The 15,170-nt window shown below is 41.0% G+C and overlaps 1 protein-coding gene across 5 annotated transcripts in view; it reads right to left on the bottom strand.

Annotated features, from left to right (window-relative positions):
- FGGY (FGGY carbohydrate kinase domain containing) overlaps positions 1–15,170 on the bottom strand; it is a 402,080-nt gene that overhangs the window by 352,074 nt on the left and 34,836 nt on the right. For all 5 annotated transcript variants that reach the window (XM_070405226.1, XM_070405225.1, XM_070405229.1 and 2 more), the window contains exons 3-4: positions 9,869–9,980; positions 2,697–2,848 (exon numbers count right to left, since the gene is read on the bottom strand). In XM_070405226.1, the coding sequence (XP_070261327.1) occupies positions 2,697–2,848; positions 9,869–9,980 (264 nt within the window). The remainder of the gene's footprint in view (positions 1–2,696; positions 2,849–9,868; positions 9,981–15,170) is intronic.

The following is a 15,170-nucleotide window of genomic DNA, read 5'->3' as shown; positions in this document are numbered from 1 at the left end:
CAGCAACACCAGGGAGCAAGTTAGAAATGCAAATTTTCCTGCCCACCCCAGGGCTACCAGTCTTCAGTTTAACAAGCTCTCCAACTGATTCATTTACACATTACAGTTTGAGAAGCACTATAAAGTGGCCAGGTCAGGCTTTAAGGAGATGCTAAAAGTGATTTTAGAAATGGCTCTGATTTTCAGTTTGCAACCATCACTACACCAAAGGGAGTCTCAGTAAAAATTCCCATGCATGCTTACCAAAAATTACAATAAATTTTAGAAGTTTTTCTCACACATCCATCTCATACAGCCTTCAGGTAATTAAATACAGAATGGAGCAATATTTAGAGCCTTACTCAGAAAATTCTGAAATGGAATTGGTTAGGTGGAGGGATGAATGGATGGATGGTCTTAGGAGGTGACAGTCAGTGCTATGCAATCCAGAACTCTCTATGGGCTTTATTTAGTGCATTTTGATCTCAAGTGCTCTAAAGTATCCTGAGAGATTCCTACTGAATGTATATGTAGATCTCCTGGGTATACAGCCCAGAGCTGACCACGAATAGGTGCTCAATAAGGCCCTGATGGTGCACCAATGACCACTTGCCTGGTCCTTCTCACTAAATTCCGTACCCCTCTTCCTTACCTGTGGCCAAGAAGGGTGATATATCTACTCCGTTTGTTCTCTCGCACCATGTTTGGGCTGGTTTGAAGGACACCACTGCCCTCATTCCTGGTCCTACCCTAAGTGGCACCCTTTACAGAGGGTTTTAGAACCATGAGACAGAAGTGGATGACCGGGGTTTGGAGCCAGTAGACATGGGTTGAAATTCTGGCTGTACCATCTGTTTGGGAAAGGCATTTAATCCTCCCTTTAAGCCTCAGTGGCCCATACACTCTGCCAGGCACAGCTTGTTAGGAGAGCATGAGTTAATGCTACAGAACACAGAGTGTGGGGCAGTGAAGAGTGGTTCTAGATTCTGATTTGTATTTCAGCATGTGTTTGGATCAGGTTTTCAAACTTTATAGATGGAAAAAGTGATGTCTGGGATGAGAATCGCTCCACCCAAAATCACACAATGTGATGTTAGTCAAGAAAAATCAGGATCCTGAAAGCCCCAACGTCTAAGACACCCTGTAGCTTTTGAACTGCAGCGACTATAAAAGCCTTTCTAGAAATTAAAACTCACAAAACAGTTAAATATACAAAGTAGATAACAAGCCAAGCCTACTCAGGTTTTCTTTTTTCTTTTTTTACTTTTTATTGATTTCAGAGAAGAAGAGAAAGGGAGGAAGAGTTATTGATCAGTTGCCTCCTGCATGCCCCACATTGGGGATCGATCCTGCAACCCGGGCATATGCCCTTGACCGGTGATCAAACCCAGATCTCCTAGTTTATAGGAGGACCCTCAACCACTGCGCCATGCTGGCCAGGCATACTTGGATTACTGATGTCCTTTCTGCTTATCTCCCTTCTTCCCCATGGTGACAGCCCAGGAACACCCTCTCAGCACCCTTAAACTCCCCCCTTCCCCATGTACATTTTGAGTAATCGAAGATCAGCCCACCTAAAACCTCAAAGCCACTGAATAAATCACGCCAGGTCTTACTCTTTGGATGGATTCTCTCCCTGTCAGACCACCTAGGGGTTTTCTAGTCCAGAGGTTCCCAGAGGACTTGAACTTTCTCACACATCCATCTCTAATGGGAATCATTAAGCTGACATCACCACTCTCCACACTTCATAAAGGATCCTAACATCTGGAAAGGGGAACCACCTGCAAGTGCTTCAACCAGAGATCACCGTATCACTCAAGGACATGAAAACGCAAGTGCAGGAGAGATAAGAGAGGAATTCCCGAAAATGCCACCAAGGCCAGAGATTACGCATCTGGGGCCAAGGGTGTATAGAGAAAGAAGATACTGGTCAGAAGATCTGGACTTAAATCCCAGCTCTGCCACTTTCTAATTGGAATGGTAATTAACCTCTCTGAACTTCAACTGGGTACTGGATATTCAGAGACTCAATTTCAGAGTCAGCCATTATTAGGTTCAAATCCTGGCTCTGTCACTTGGGTGAGTTGATTAATCTCTATTAGCTTTAGCTTTCTCCTTTACAAAACACACACAAATAAAATAAAATAAAATAAACCCTTCTTCAGGATTGCTGCTGGGATTCAAAGAGATCATCTGGGTTAAACACTTAACACAGTGCCTTCCATGAGTTAAACACATAAAAAAAAAAGAGTCTCTGAACTGCGAGCTAATCAATAAAATGGGGTCAACCTTCCTCAGGGAGTTGCTGGGGAAAATCAAACATAACGGACTGTGGCAGGGTGCCTGGTACAGACAAATCCACAGTGAATGGGATCCTCTACTATTACAGTTGACCTCTCAACAACACAGGTCTGAATTGGGTGGATTTTTTTCAATAAACACGTACAGTATTGTAAGTGTATTTTCTCTGCCTTATGATTTCCTTAATAACATTTTCTTTTATCTAGCTTACTTTACTGTAAGAATATAGTATATAATACACATACTACATATGTGTTAATCAACTGTTTATGTTTTCAGTATTTACATATATAAAAGGCCACTAGTATTGATGTTTTGGGAGACTTGAGAGTTATAGGCTTTCATAGGGTGTTGGCACCGTTCACTGTTCAAGGGTCCACTGTATTGGTATCCCCTCAACTCCATGCACTCACCTCTTTTAGCCACAGAAGCTTTGGGGCCTGCATTTCCACAGACATCACGCCCCCAACGTACTGCAAGACGCTGTGTTTGGTGTTGTTGATCCTGTGCACCTGACTGACGGCTCGGTGGTCCAGCCACATGATGATGTTCCGATGGGAATCCCCTAGCAGAAACAGAGCGATGAAGACACACGTATATTATCATCCTTCTAAGTTAAGGGCTACTATGGATTCCCAGGGGCAAAGAGCTACACCACTTTTATAATTTCCCCCATCAACAAGGAACAAGGGGAAGGATCACCACCAGGCTGAGCTGAACACTCTACCCAACCTTGGCTTTCCCTTCAAGAGATGTGTTCTTTGACTAAAGCACCCAGCATTAACCGTCTACACTAAAACCAGTCAAGCTTCCCCCAACCAATTCTACCAGCATCATTCTTTCTCAACTTCCTCCTTTCCTTTCCTATCCCTTCTGTTCTGGAAAAACTTTTCTGGGTATATAGATATTCAGAAAAACAGCCGGTGAAATAAGCCCAAAACAATACTTTGGCTGTTTAAGGTCTGTTTCCTTTAAATGTGGACAAATATTTCAATGGTATAAACAATTTAATGTAATACATCTATACAATGGCTCTGATCTGCTTAGATTCCCACTTCTAGTCACTGTAATTAAAATCATTTTTTAAAATAAGTTGTTTCCCTCACTCAGTTGGTTTACTGGGTGAAGTGGGAAGCACACAAATTTTGGAGTCAAGCAGACCTAATGGCAAATGCTTCCTCAGTTATAAGCAGAGATGGACAGAGAAACTTATTGAACTTTTCTTAGCCTCAGTATTTTCATCCATAAAATGGGGGTAACAATACCTAATAGCATATAGGGATTAATAATGTACATAAAGAATATAGCAAGCACCTGTCACATAGTAGGCCCTCAGAAGAAGTAAGTCACAAGGAATAGAATTTAAAACCAACTGGAAAAGGAGCATATCCCCTCACATGCTACATTTACTGTCTCACACCACAGAGCAGCTGACTGTCCCCTCCTCCCTTCCCCAGCCTGGTAATTCAGCATTACTGATGGGTAAGGCACTCAGTGCTCTTGACAGCCCTCTACTTCCTCAGAAGGCAAAATGCAGAGAACAGCAGTAACTGTACCTGGGAAATTATAAAAAGGAAAGATAAAAGGGGACCCAAAAGTAATTAAGCCAGCCACTCTCACACATGATTTTATTTAATAGCAAAATAATTGCAGCAACTACATATGTAACTTTGCTAATAGCAAATGTTTAAAAAGCTCAGTGTGTGAGTGTGTGTGTGTGTGTGTGTGTGTGTGTGTGTGACTCAAGCCCTGTGCTAAACATTTTACAAAAAAAACCATCTCATTTAAGTCTCAAAACAATCCCCTGATCTCGGTCGCTTTCCATGATGACCTGACTCTGAAGTTGAGCGTGTGCCTACTATTTCACAGCTGGGAAAAGCATGAAGGGTGCTTTGAGAACAAATCATCTGTGCAGAGAAGGGATAAATAAATTGGTAAAATGGATAAACTCGAGTTCCACATATCAACAATGGTAATGATACCAGCTGGGACATTTTTAAACACGATATATATTGTTTGTTGTTTCTGGTGTGTACTTGTGTGGTCAAAGCACAGAAACGTGTTTGTGAACATCAACCATAGTAGAATGGTCACCTGCTGGGCAAAGGGTGAGGGGGGTGGGGGGCGGGGCGTGCGGGGGAGAAGGAATGGGTTGGAGCCACAAGGAGTTCTTCCCTTTCAAACAAAAAAGGACTTGAGGCAAATATGGCCACATTTCATCTGTTTATTCTTAGTAGTGGGTACATAGGAGGCTGTTATTTATTTTCCATATGTTTAAAAAAGAATTTTTAAAACTTACCCAAAAAAAAGACAACCAAAAAAAAATATGTAAATTAGGTCATCATCATCGTAAGGAGGCCAGGGCTCAGTCACTGGGCTGCCTGCCTGGAGAGATTTGGGGCTCCACAAAAGCTCCTCAAAGACCAGTAATACTTCGAAAGTAAGAGAAAGGACATAAGACCTTCCGTAGGCATGCCCCAGATTCGCAAAATGATTCTACTGTACAAGGTCTGGCTCTCAGTCCTGGTTGCACACTGCAATCCCTAGATAGCTTTAGAGATACAGATGAGATGTCCTGGTCCCATTCCAGACCTGCCATCAAATCAGAATGTGGGAATGTGGGCGCACACAAGTGCACACACACACAGACATGCACATGTGTGTGTGGGTGTATGATATCAGTATTGCTTCTTAAATATTGTATAGGATGTGTCTGGTGCTGCTGAAAGACAAAAACACCTGTTGCTAAACTTTCAACTATAAAGAACCAATCAGCCCTGGCTGGTGTGGCTCAGTTGGCTGGGCCTCCTCGTCCCCTGCACCGAGAAGTCGTCTGTTCTATTCCTGGTCAGGGTACACGCTGGGATTGCGGGCTTGATCGCCAGTAGGAGGCCTGCAGATGGCAGCCAATCAATGTTTTTCCCCCTTTCCCTTCCTCTCTCTCTCTCAAATCAATAAAAACATTTTTTTTTTCAAAAAAAACAATCAGCTAGCACTGCCTTTACATGAAAGGCTCTCAACATGCAGTCAGAATGACACAATGAGAACTGCGTGGGCTCAAGTACTTTATTGTATTATGATTATTAACTTTTACTTTTAGGCAAAAACTGGCAAGTTAATCGTTTTTCAGTTCTTGAAGAAAACCACAAATAATGACTCCACTAAAAATTCATTTAGTCTTTTATTGAGCATCTACTATATGCCAGGCACAGTGCTGGGATGCCAAGAAGAATGGGCCACAGACCTTGCCTTTACGAAGCACGTGGTGTGTTGACTGCCAGAATAGAAGTGACAGATGTGGGAAACAGAGGAGGAGGGGCAGAGAGGGTACTAGGTTAGCTGAGCCTGAGGCTGCACAGAGAGCTCCCAAGAGGCAAAAAAGCTTTAATTCAGTTGGTTAGCCAGGTGAAAGAGTAAGAAAGGAGGCTCTACACAAACTGAACTCAGACCCAGAAAGCTGTCGTATTTTAAGAGAACTGGGGGCGGTGTGGTAGAGCAGCGTTTGGGTTACCTCAGGCACGCCCCATTTTACTGCACTTCGCCTGACTGCACCTTGTAGATATTGTGTGTTTACAAATGGAAGATAAGATCCTCCACCAGCAAAAAGATTACAACTCACTGAAGGCTCAGATGACAGTCAGCAATTTTTAGCAATAAAGCGTTTTTTTAACAAAGGTATGGACATTGTGGTTTTTTTATATCATACTAGTGCACACTTAACAGACTACAGCATAGTGTAAACATAACTTTTCTATACACTGGGAAAATCATGTGACTCACTTCACTGCCATAGTCATTTTATTGCAATGGTCTGCAACCAAACCTGCAATAGTTCCCACGTATGCCTGTAGCCAGTTTACCTAAGGGCAGATTATTTATCCATGTATGCATTCAATTAACATTTTGAACACCTTATGTTCCAGGCATACTTAAGGGGAGAAAATTACTATGAATCAGCAAATACATCTAAGTATTAGGTGTCTGTTGCAGAGTAGCCTAGGTAGTAACTCCTTCCCTGGCCCCTTGGTTGCCCTCCTTCCCAAGAGCTCTTACTTATAGCTGGGATGTCCCAACCACAGTTATGCCTTCAGCTTGATGGGCCGCAGAGGGAGGAAGCGGGCACCAATGCACCACTGTCTAACCCAGGAAGCAGGCAGCCACAGTACCACTGTCCAACCCAGGGGCCGTTCTGGCCTTCAAAGGTTAAACAAGAACGGCCTACCAATGAGACTATTTCATCAGATAACAACAATTTGTATTCTTAAACTATTGTACTGAATATATTTGGGTTTGGGGATTTCTTGGTGGTTTTTTGTTGTTGTTTTGTTTTGTTTGTGGTTGACATCTAATGATGCTAACAGTTTTGCCCATTTTGTAGGTTTGATTTTTTTTAATATATATTTTTATTGACTTCAGAGAGGAAGGGAGAGGGAGAGAGAGTTAGAAATATCAATGAGAGAGAATCATTGATCGGCTGTCAACTGCATGCCCCCTCCTGGGGATCGAGCTCACAACCCAGGCATGTGCCCTTGACCCGGAATTGAATCTAGGACCCTTCAGTCCCCAGGCTGAAGCTCTATCCACTGAGCCAAACCAGCTAGGGCTATAGGTTTGATTTTAATGGTGATGGTTAATTTCCTGACTCTACTCCCTGCTCCTCACAGTTACTCCAGTTAACCAATCAAGAATTGGTCACTGCAGCCCAGCGGCATGGCTCAGTGGTTAAGGGTTGACCTATAGAACCAGAAGGTCACGGTTTGATTCCCTGCCAGGGTATATGCCAGGGTTTCAGGCTTGATGCCCAGTGTAGGGTGTGCAGGAGGCAGCCAATCAATGACTCTCTCTCATCATTGATGTTTCTATCTCTTTCTCCCTCTCCCTTCCTCTCTGGAATCAATAAAAAATGTATTTAAAAAAAAAAAGAGTTGGTCACTGTCATGTAGGTAGCAGCAGTCATTAAAGAACCTTTAAACCACCTTTAAAATTCTAATTTCATTTTCTAACACGGGATAATCTATTTCAGATAAAATCTAACCTTAATAGAACCTGTTGAAAGGCAAGAAACTGGTGAGGGGCACCTGCAGCTGGATGCATTTGATGAATGGGTACATTAACCTTTTAGGTGAAATATAATTTTTTCAACACTTACAAAATTAGGGGTACAACCTAGCTACCCTTTTAATAGAAGGTCTGTTAACAGGAGGCAATTCTACCTACAATGAGAAAAATGATGGCATCCAGGGAGGGCAGGTGTCTAAGCAGATGTGACAGGGAACTCTCATCTGCCACTTCACTGTTTTTGTTCCTGATGTTTTAACTGTCCATTCATCTGTGCCCAGTGATTCTGCAATACTAGAATTACTGAGGGAACTTCAAATATGCTGATGCCCTACGCTTGCACTAAGCCAACTAAATACAAATTTGGGAGGTTAAACTCATGAATATACAGCCAGAGTTTTAAAAACAACATGTGTTTTTGGCAGGTTAGAAGGTATGTGTCCTTAGAACTCTTTTTGTGGTTGTTGTAATCCTCATCCAAGGATTTTTAGAGAGAGTGGAAGGGAAGGGGAGAGACAGAGAGAGAGAAATATCAATGTGCGAGAGACACATTGATTGGTTGCCTCGTGCACATGCCCAGACCAGGGCCAGGGATCCAGCCTGCAATCAAGGTATGTGCCCTTGACCAGAATCAAACCCACGACCCTTCAGTCTGTGGGCCAACACTTCAACCACTGAGCCAAACCAGCTAAGGCCCTTGAAACTTTTAACATCTAAAACCCCACCCCAAATAAGAATTCCCCCTAGAGCAGCGGTTCTCAACCGGTGGATCGCGACCCCTTTGGGGGGTCGAACGACCCTTTCACAGGGGTCGCCTAAGACCATCGGAAAACACATATATAATTATATATTGTTTTTGTGATTAATCACTATGCTTTAATTATGTTCAATTTGTAACAATGAAATTGGGGGTCACCACAACATGAGGAACTGTATTAAAGGGTCGCGGCTTAGGAAGGTTGAGAACCACTGCCCTAGAGCTTCCCTAACAGGCGATCACCTGACCTGGACTTAAAGCCATTAAGGGAAGTGCTGACAGCCTCCCAGCATGGCTGGACACATCTCATAATTGGAGAGTGCCTGCTGCTGCTGAGCTGAGGTCTGCTGGTTCAGCCCCATCCTTCGGTCTCTGCTTTCAGACAAATGCAAGAACAAGGACAGTCCATAATCATCTTTGAAGCCCCAGCACTTAATAACAAGGGTTGGCACAAAGTAGGTGCTAATAAGTATTGTAAGAAGGAGAAGTGTGTGTGTGTGTGTGTGTGTGTGTACGCGCAAAAAGGTCATCATTACTCCTGTGCTCTAGCTATGATCCGGGATCTGCCTGACTCCAATCCCTGAGTGTCCTAGTGTACCCCAGTATCCACAGCCACCAATGCAGAAAGATGCTGCTACAGCAGTATCTACTACTAAGGGTTCTTAAACATAACCCAGCCCAAAACATGTCTGTGACGGCTACCTTGGCAACAACTGACTGACAACACCTAGAACCACATTCCTTTAGATGCTGTTTCCGCCGCATTATAATCTCCACCACTCCCAAATGATCTCTGCTCCTTAAAAAGTTACGTATCTGGCCCTAGGTCAGTCGGTTAGAGATTCATCCCATACACCAAAAGGTTGCAGATTCCATTCCCAGTCAGGGCACATACCTAGGTTACAGGTTCAATCCCCAGTCAGGGTACATGTGGGAAGCAACCGATCGATGTTTCTCACATCGATGTTTCTCTCTCTCCCTTCCTCTCTCTAAAATCAATAAAAACATATCCTCAGGTGAGGCTTAAAAAAAACAAAAACAAAGTTAAATATCAGTTGAAGTTTATCATCATGCATTACCTACCTGCCCAGTGTAGACTTCTGGGTTTCAACCTCAGGGCTAGGGTTAATGACAGAAATTCCCCAAAGGGGATACATCCTCACTCCCTGTAAAAAATTTCTGAGGGTAAACCCAAGCGACACTTTACATTTGTGGAGTCACAACCTCATTAGAACAATCTCATTAAATGGGAATGTCCTCTGGTCTGGCCATTGAAAACAGAGGCCATCTGTTCCCAGTTTCTGTGTGATACATGGTCCTGTCTGCCTTGTTCTAGTTCCTTTAAATGGACTTGGCTTATCCACTCAAATGAATGTTGTATAGGAGCTGTATATGCGAAACAACTACAGACACTGGCACTCTCTTCTAAAAAAACACTCAGACCACTTGTCAGTTTCAAGGCTCCCCACTCTGCGCTAATAATGGGCCCATGTCCTTCCCTCATCAAGCTCTCCACTGTGGCTCTTGTGCTTTATGGAGCCAAGTCTCTCCAGAATCCAGGCCTCTGATGCCACCCTACTCCGGCCAAATGCTATTCAAGCTTTTAACCTCTAGGACATGATTACTGACATCTATGCTTCTCCTCTAAGTCTCACTTTCACTGGTACGAGACCTGTGACCTCATGTCCCACCTGGGCCCTTTGGATTGATCAGCCAAGTCTGCACCAGCATGTCTCCCACCACCAGGGAAAGAGAGAGGAATGGTCCTACCTTCATGGTTTACTGGTAAAGGACGAAACTGCTTATCCAAAACAACCAGAGAACACGTGGCATCAAACCCAAGCCCTCGGATTTGGTTTAAATCGATCCCTTGTACAACTTTCTGTTTTAAAAGAAAACAAGAATATAAATTACAATGCAAGGCTTTTTTAAAAGTGAAAAGAAATTATGACTAGAAGAAAGTGAATCATAGAATAGAAAAAAATATTTACAACATAAAATAGATAAAAGTTCAACATTAGAAGAATTTATAAATAAATAAGAGAAAGATAACCAATCTAACTGGAAATTAAGGAAAGGGCATGACACATCACTTCATAAAATATAAAGAAATAGTCAAAGAGCATATAGAAAGACTCCCAACTCCATTCCAAATCCATAAAATATAAAACATACCAAATTAAAATATACCACTTTTTGCTTTTCATATTGGCAAAAATGTAAAAGATTAATAGCATATCATAGTGGCCAGATATGGATATGTGGACCTTCTAATATAGTACAAATTTTGAAAAATAATTTTATAGTATTTGTTAAAATGTAAGACATGCATTACTTTTGGCCCAGCAATGCCACTTCTAGGAATGTATCTTAGCAAATTATTAGCATAAGCAAAGAAAGTCACCTGTAGATAAAGGTTAACTGCTTAAGAATATATTTAATAATTAGAAAACCTATGTTTTTAAATAGATTATGGTACATCTGTAAAAGGAAATACTCTACAATAACTAAAAAGAAAGAGTTAGAGAAGCAATTTCTGGGTATGGTGCTATGAATAGGTCAGCAAATCCTCTTAACAAAATAAAAGTATAAAACTGGGGGTAAAAATCATCAAAAACAACCATTTGCGCCTGGCCAGTGTTGCTCAGTGGTTGAGCGTTGACCCATGAACCAGGTCATGGGTTTGATTCCCAGTCAGGGCACATGCCTGAGTTGCACGCTCGATTCCCAGAAAGGAAAGTACAGGAGGCAGCCAATCAATGATGTTTCTATCTCTCTATCCCTCTCCCTTCCTCTCTCTCTAAAAATTAATAAAAACATATAAAAACAACAAGATCCATTTGGGGGGGCTATAGAAATTGACCAAAGCCACATGACAAATTGAAATGCATTTATTCTTGAAAAATCAAAATTGTTCTTAAAACATTATCACCAAAAAACTTAAACTCTAGGACCAGATGGTTTCGCTGAGAAATTACACACACAAAAATAATTTTAAGGAAAAAAACAATATTAATCCTACACAAATTTGTTCAGGATATGGTAAAAGAGGGAACATTTTCCAATACATTTTAGATGGTCAGTATTACCAAGCCCCCCACCCCCCACAAAAAAAATAAAGAAATAAGAAAAAGGACACTATAGATCAATAACTGGCATGAACATAGCTGTAAAAATCCTTAACAAAATATTAAGAAAATAATTTTGCAATATATTGAACAGCATTATACACCAAGATCATATAAGGTTACCCTAGGAATGCAAGAGTAGTTTAATATCCATAAATCAATTAATGTATTACAAAATTGACAGAATAAAGCACAAATAAATATCAAATGATCATCTCAACAGATGCAGAAAAAGAAAGAAAACAAAACACTCAATAAGCCAGGAAAAAAGAAAACTTCCAAAACCTGATAGAGAGCATCTATAGGAACCTGCAGCTATAATCACACTTCATGGCATGGCAAAATGATTCCCCCCTAATATAAACAAAGAAAGGATATACTCTTTCTTCACTTCTACTCAATCTAGTCAATGCAGTCAGGCAATAAAAAGAAATGTGAAGCTATGGATTGAAAAGAAATGTTAAAGTATCTTTTATTGCAGATGACATGATTTCAGGTGAAGAAAATCCTAAGGAATCTACAAAAAAAAAATAACAAAGAACACACACACAAAAAAATTAAAAAGCTACTAAAACTAATAGGCAAGCTTAGTAAAATCAGGAAAAAAGACTAACATATAAAAATCAATGGTATTTCTATATAATAGTAACTAAGTTATCAAAATTGAAATTAAGAAAACAATTCCAGCCCTAACCAGTTTGGCCCAGTGGATAGAGTGTCGACCCACAGACTGAAGAGTCGCAGGTACCTTGGTTGTGAGCTCGATCCCCAGTAGGGGGCGAGCAGGAGGCAGCTGATTGGTGTTTCTCTTTCATTTATGTTCTAACACTCTATCCATCTCCCTTACTCTCTGTAAAAAAAATCAATAAAAATATATTTAAAAAAAAATTCCACTCACAATAGCATCAAAAAAATAAAACATTCAGGAATAAATTAAGAGAAGTTCTATACCTACACCCTACAAACTATAAAACATTGCTACAAAAAAAATACCCTACAAGTTGGAGAAATATGGGGGATATTCATGAAATGGAAAATTCAACATCATTAAAATGATAATCTCAAATTAGTTTACAGATTCTACACAACTCCTATTAAAATCCCAGCAGATTATTTTTAGAAACTGACAAACTGCTTTTAACACATAGAAATGTAAAGGACATAAATGAGCTAAACACTTTTGAAAGAGAGAACAAAGTTGGAGAACTTATGTTAACTGATTTCAAAACTTACTAGAAAGCTACCATTACTAAGTCAGTGTGGTACTGGCATAAGGATAAATTTATAGATTAATGGAACAGAAAAGCAATCTAAGAAACCCAAAATGTTATGGTCAATTGGTATTGGATAAAGAAACCAAAACAATTCAATGAGGGCAAAGACAGTCTGTTTGGCAATGGTGGTAGAACAACTAAAGGCCCATATATGAAAAAAAAAAAAAAAAAGAAGGACTTAGCTCATACCATATACAAAAATTAACTCAACATGTATCATATTCCTAAATGTAAGAATCCTATATAATAAAAGCCTAATATGCTAAGTGTCAGGTCATCCGGTGACCGGTCAACTGTTCAACCAATCAAAGCATAATATGCTAATGATAGTAAGGCCGCTCAACTGCTCACTATGACAAGCAGTGACCACCAGGGGGCAGATAGTTGACTGGTTGACCCATCGTTATGATATGCACTGACCACCAGGGGGCAGACGCCCCAACTGGTAGGTTAGCTTGCTGCTGGGGTCCGGCCAATCAGGACTGAAGGAGATGGGCCAGACATACCCTGGAGCCCTCCTACAGGCCCTCCCCAGCTGGCCAACCTCCCGCATCTCTCCCCGGCCGGCTGGCCCCGGTAGGGACTGGGCGAGATGGGGCCGGACATGCCCTGGAGCCCTCCTGCGGTCCCTCCCCGGCTCCGATCATGCATTGGTGGGGTCCCTCGGCCTGACCTGCGGCATCTCGCAATCCGGGACTCCTCGGAGGATGTCGGAGAGCCAGTTTCGGCCCGATCCCGCAAGCCACTCCCCTCAGAGGGTGCCAGACACAGGGCTCACGGCTGGCGAGTGCTGCTGTGGCAGTGCAAACCACTCCCAATCAGGACTGATTGGGTGCGAGCCCACGATAGGCGCAGTGGGGCCAGAATGAGCGAGCAGCAGGTAGGAGCTGCAGGCGGTGTTGGACTGCAGGTTTCGGTCCGATCCCCACAGGCCACCCCGATGGACCCCCCACCCGTGCACAAATTCGTGCACCGGGCCTCTAGTTAAAACCATAAAACTTATAGAAGAAAACATAGGAGCAAATCTTTTGTGACCATGGCTTAGACAAATATGTCTTTAAAAGCAAAACTCAGCCCCAGCTGGTTTGGCTCAGGTGATAGAGAAAGTGGAACCCTCATACACTACTGGTGGATATATAAGATACAACCACTTTGAAAAAAAAAGGTTGGCAGTTTTTAAACATAATTTACTATACAAATCAACAATTTCACACCTAGATATCTATCTAAGAAAAATAAAACATAGACTTGTATGTGTATATTCATAGCATCACTACTCATAATACCCCAAAATTAGAAACAAATCAAATACCCATCATGGTTTAACCAAATGGTTAAACAAGTTATGGTATATCTATACAATAGACTAGTACTTAGCAAGAGAAAAGGACAAACTACTCATATATGCAACAACATGAATGAACCTTAAAAACATGTTAAGTGAAAAAAAGTCAGACACAAATTAATGCATTTTCTATGAATTCATTTATATAAAATATCTAAAAAAGAGTAACTATAAATATAGGCCATAGATAAGAAGTTATCTGTCTATGGGGTGAGAACTGACTGCAGAAAAGGAATAAGGAACTTTTTAGAGTAACAGAAGGTTTCTAAAATTGGATTGGCATGATGACTGCACAACTCTGTACATTTAAAATCACTGAATTATATATTTAAAATAGATTTTATGGTGTGTAAATTATACCTCAAGCTGTTAAATATAGTTTTAAAAGCTGAGCTATAAAAAAATGAAATGGAAAGATATCCATTTCAATACAATAAGGTAAAAAACAATAAAACAAAAAAGTATACACAACAAATGGTTAATGGTAATTGCCTCTGAGAGCAGAAATGGCAGTTGGAGGAGACAGAGATTTTTCACTTCATTATGCAATTTTTAAAGATGTAGAATAATAGATTTATTGATTAACTCTAATTTTTATTTTTGTTTCTATGGTTTTCTTTTTTTGAAAACACATGAGTGGCCATAATCATTAACATTTACCATTTCCCAGTAACTTCAAACCTGACAAAAACCTTTTAAATCCCACAAAAGCCAACCCAAAAGAGTCCATCCCCATTTAAAATGCATAATTCTTCTTTTTGCCTGTTTTGGAATGGCAGACTTGTAACCTAGGATTCTAATTCTTACTATGTACCATGTTCCTCACATAGGAGCTATACACAATTATAGATTTTCAACAAAGAAAAGCATTCAATTTGTCAAGTAATAATCAATAAATAATAAAATGCTACCATATATCGAGCACCTATTATGTGCCAGGTACTTTACATACAGTATCTTTTTCTTTTTTTTTTCTTTTTTATTGATTTTTTACAGAGAGGAAAGGAGAAGGATAGAGAGTTAGAAACATCGATGAGAGAGAAACATCGATCAGCTGCCTCCTGCACACTCCCCAGTGGGTATGTGTCCGCAACCAAGGCACATGCCCCTGACTGGAATCGAACCTGGGACCCTTGAGTCCGCAGGCCGACGCTCTATCCACTGAGCCAAACCGGTTAGGGTGACATACAGTATCTTATTTAATCCTTACAAAGCCCTCTGAAAATACATCTAATATTTCCATTTCATAAAATATAAGTGGAGGACTGGGGAGGGAAGGGGGGAGCAAGTATTGCTCTTGTCACACAGCCAGTAGATGGCAGAAC

This window comes from Myotis yumanensis, unplaced genomic scaffold (genome assembly GCF_028538775.1).
Source record: "Myotis yumanensis isolate MYYU_CA2020_CCGP unplaced genomic scaffold, mMyoYum1.0.hap1 SCAF_2, whole genome shotgun sequence".
NCBI lineage: Eukaryota > Metazoa > Chordata > Mammalia > Chiroptera > Vespertilionidae > Myotis > Myotis yumanensis.
Note: the sequence above shows the minus strand (reverse complement) of the source record. Positions and strands in the feature narration are given on the sequence as shown.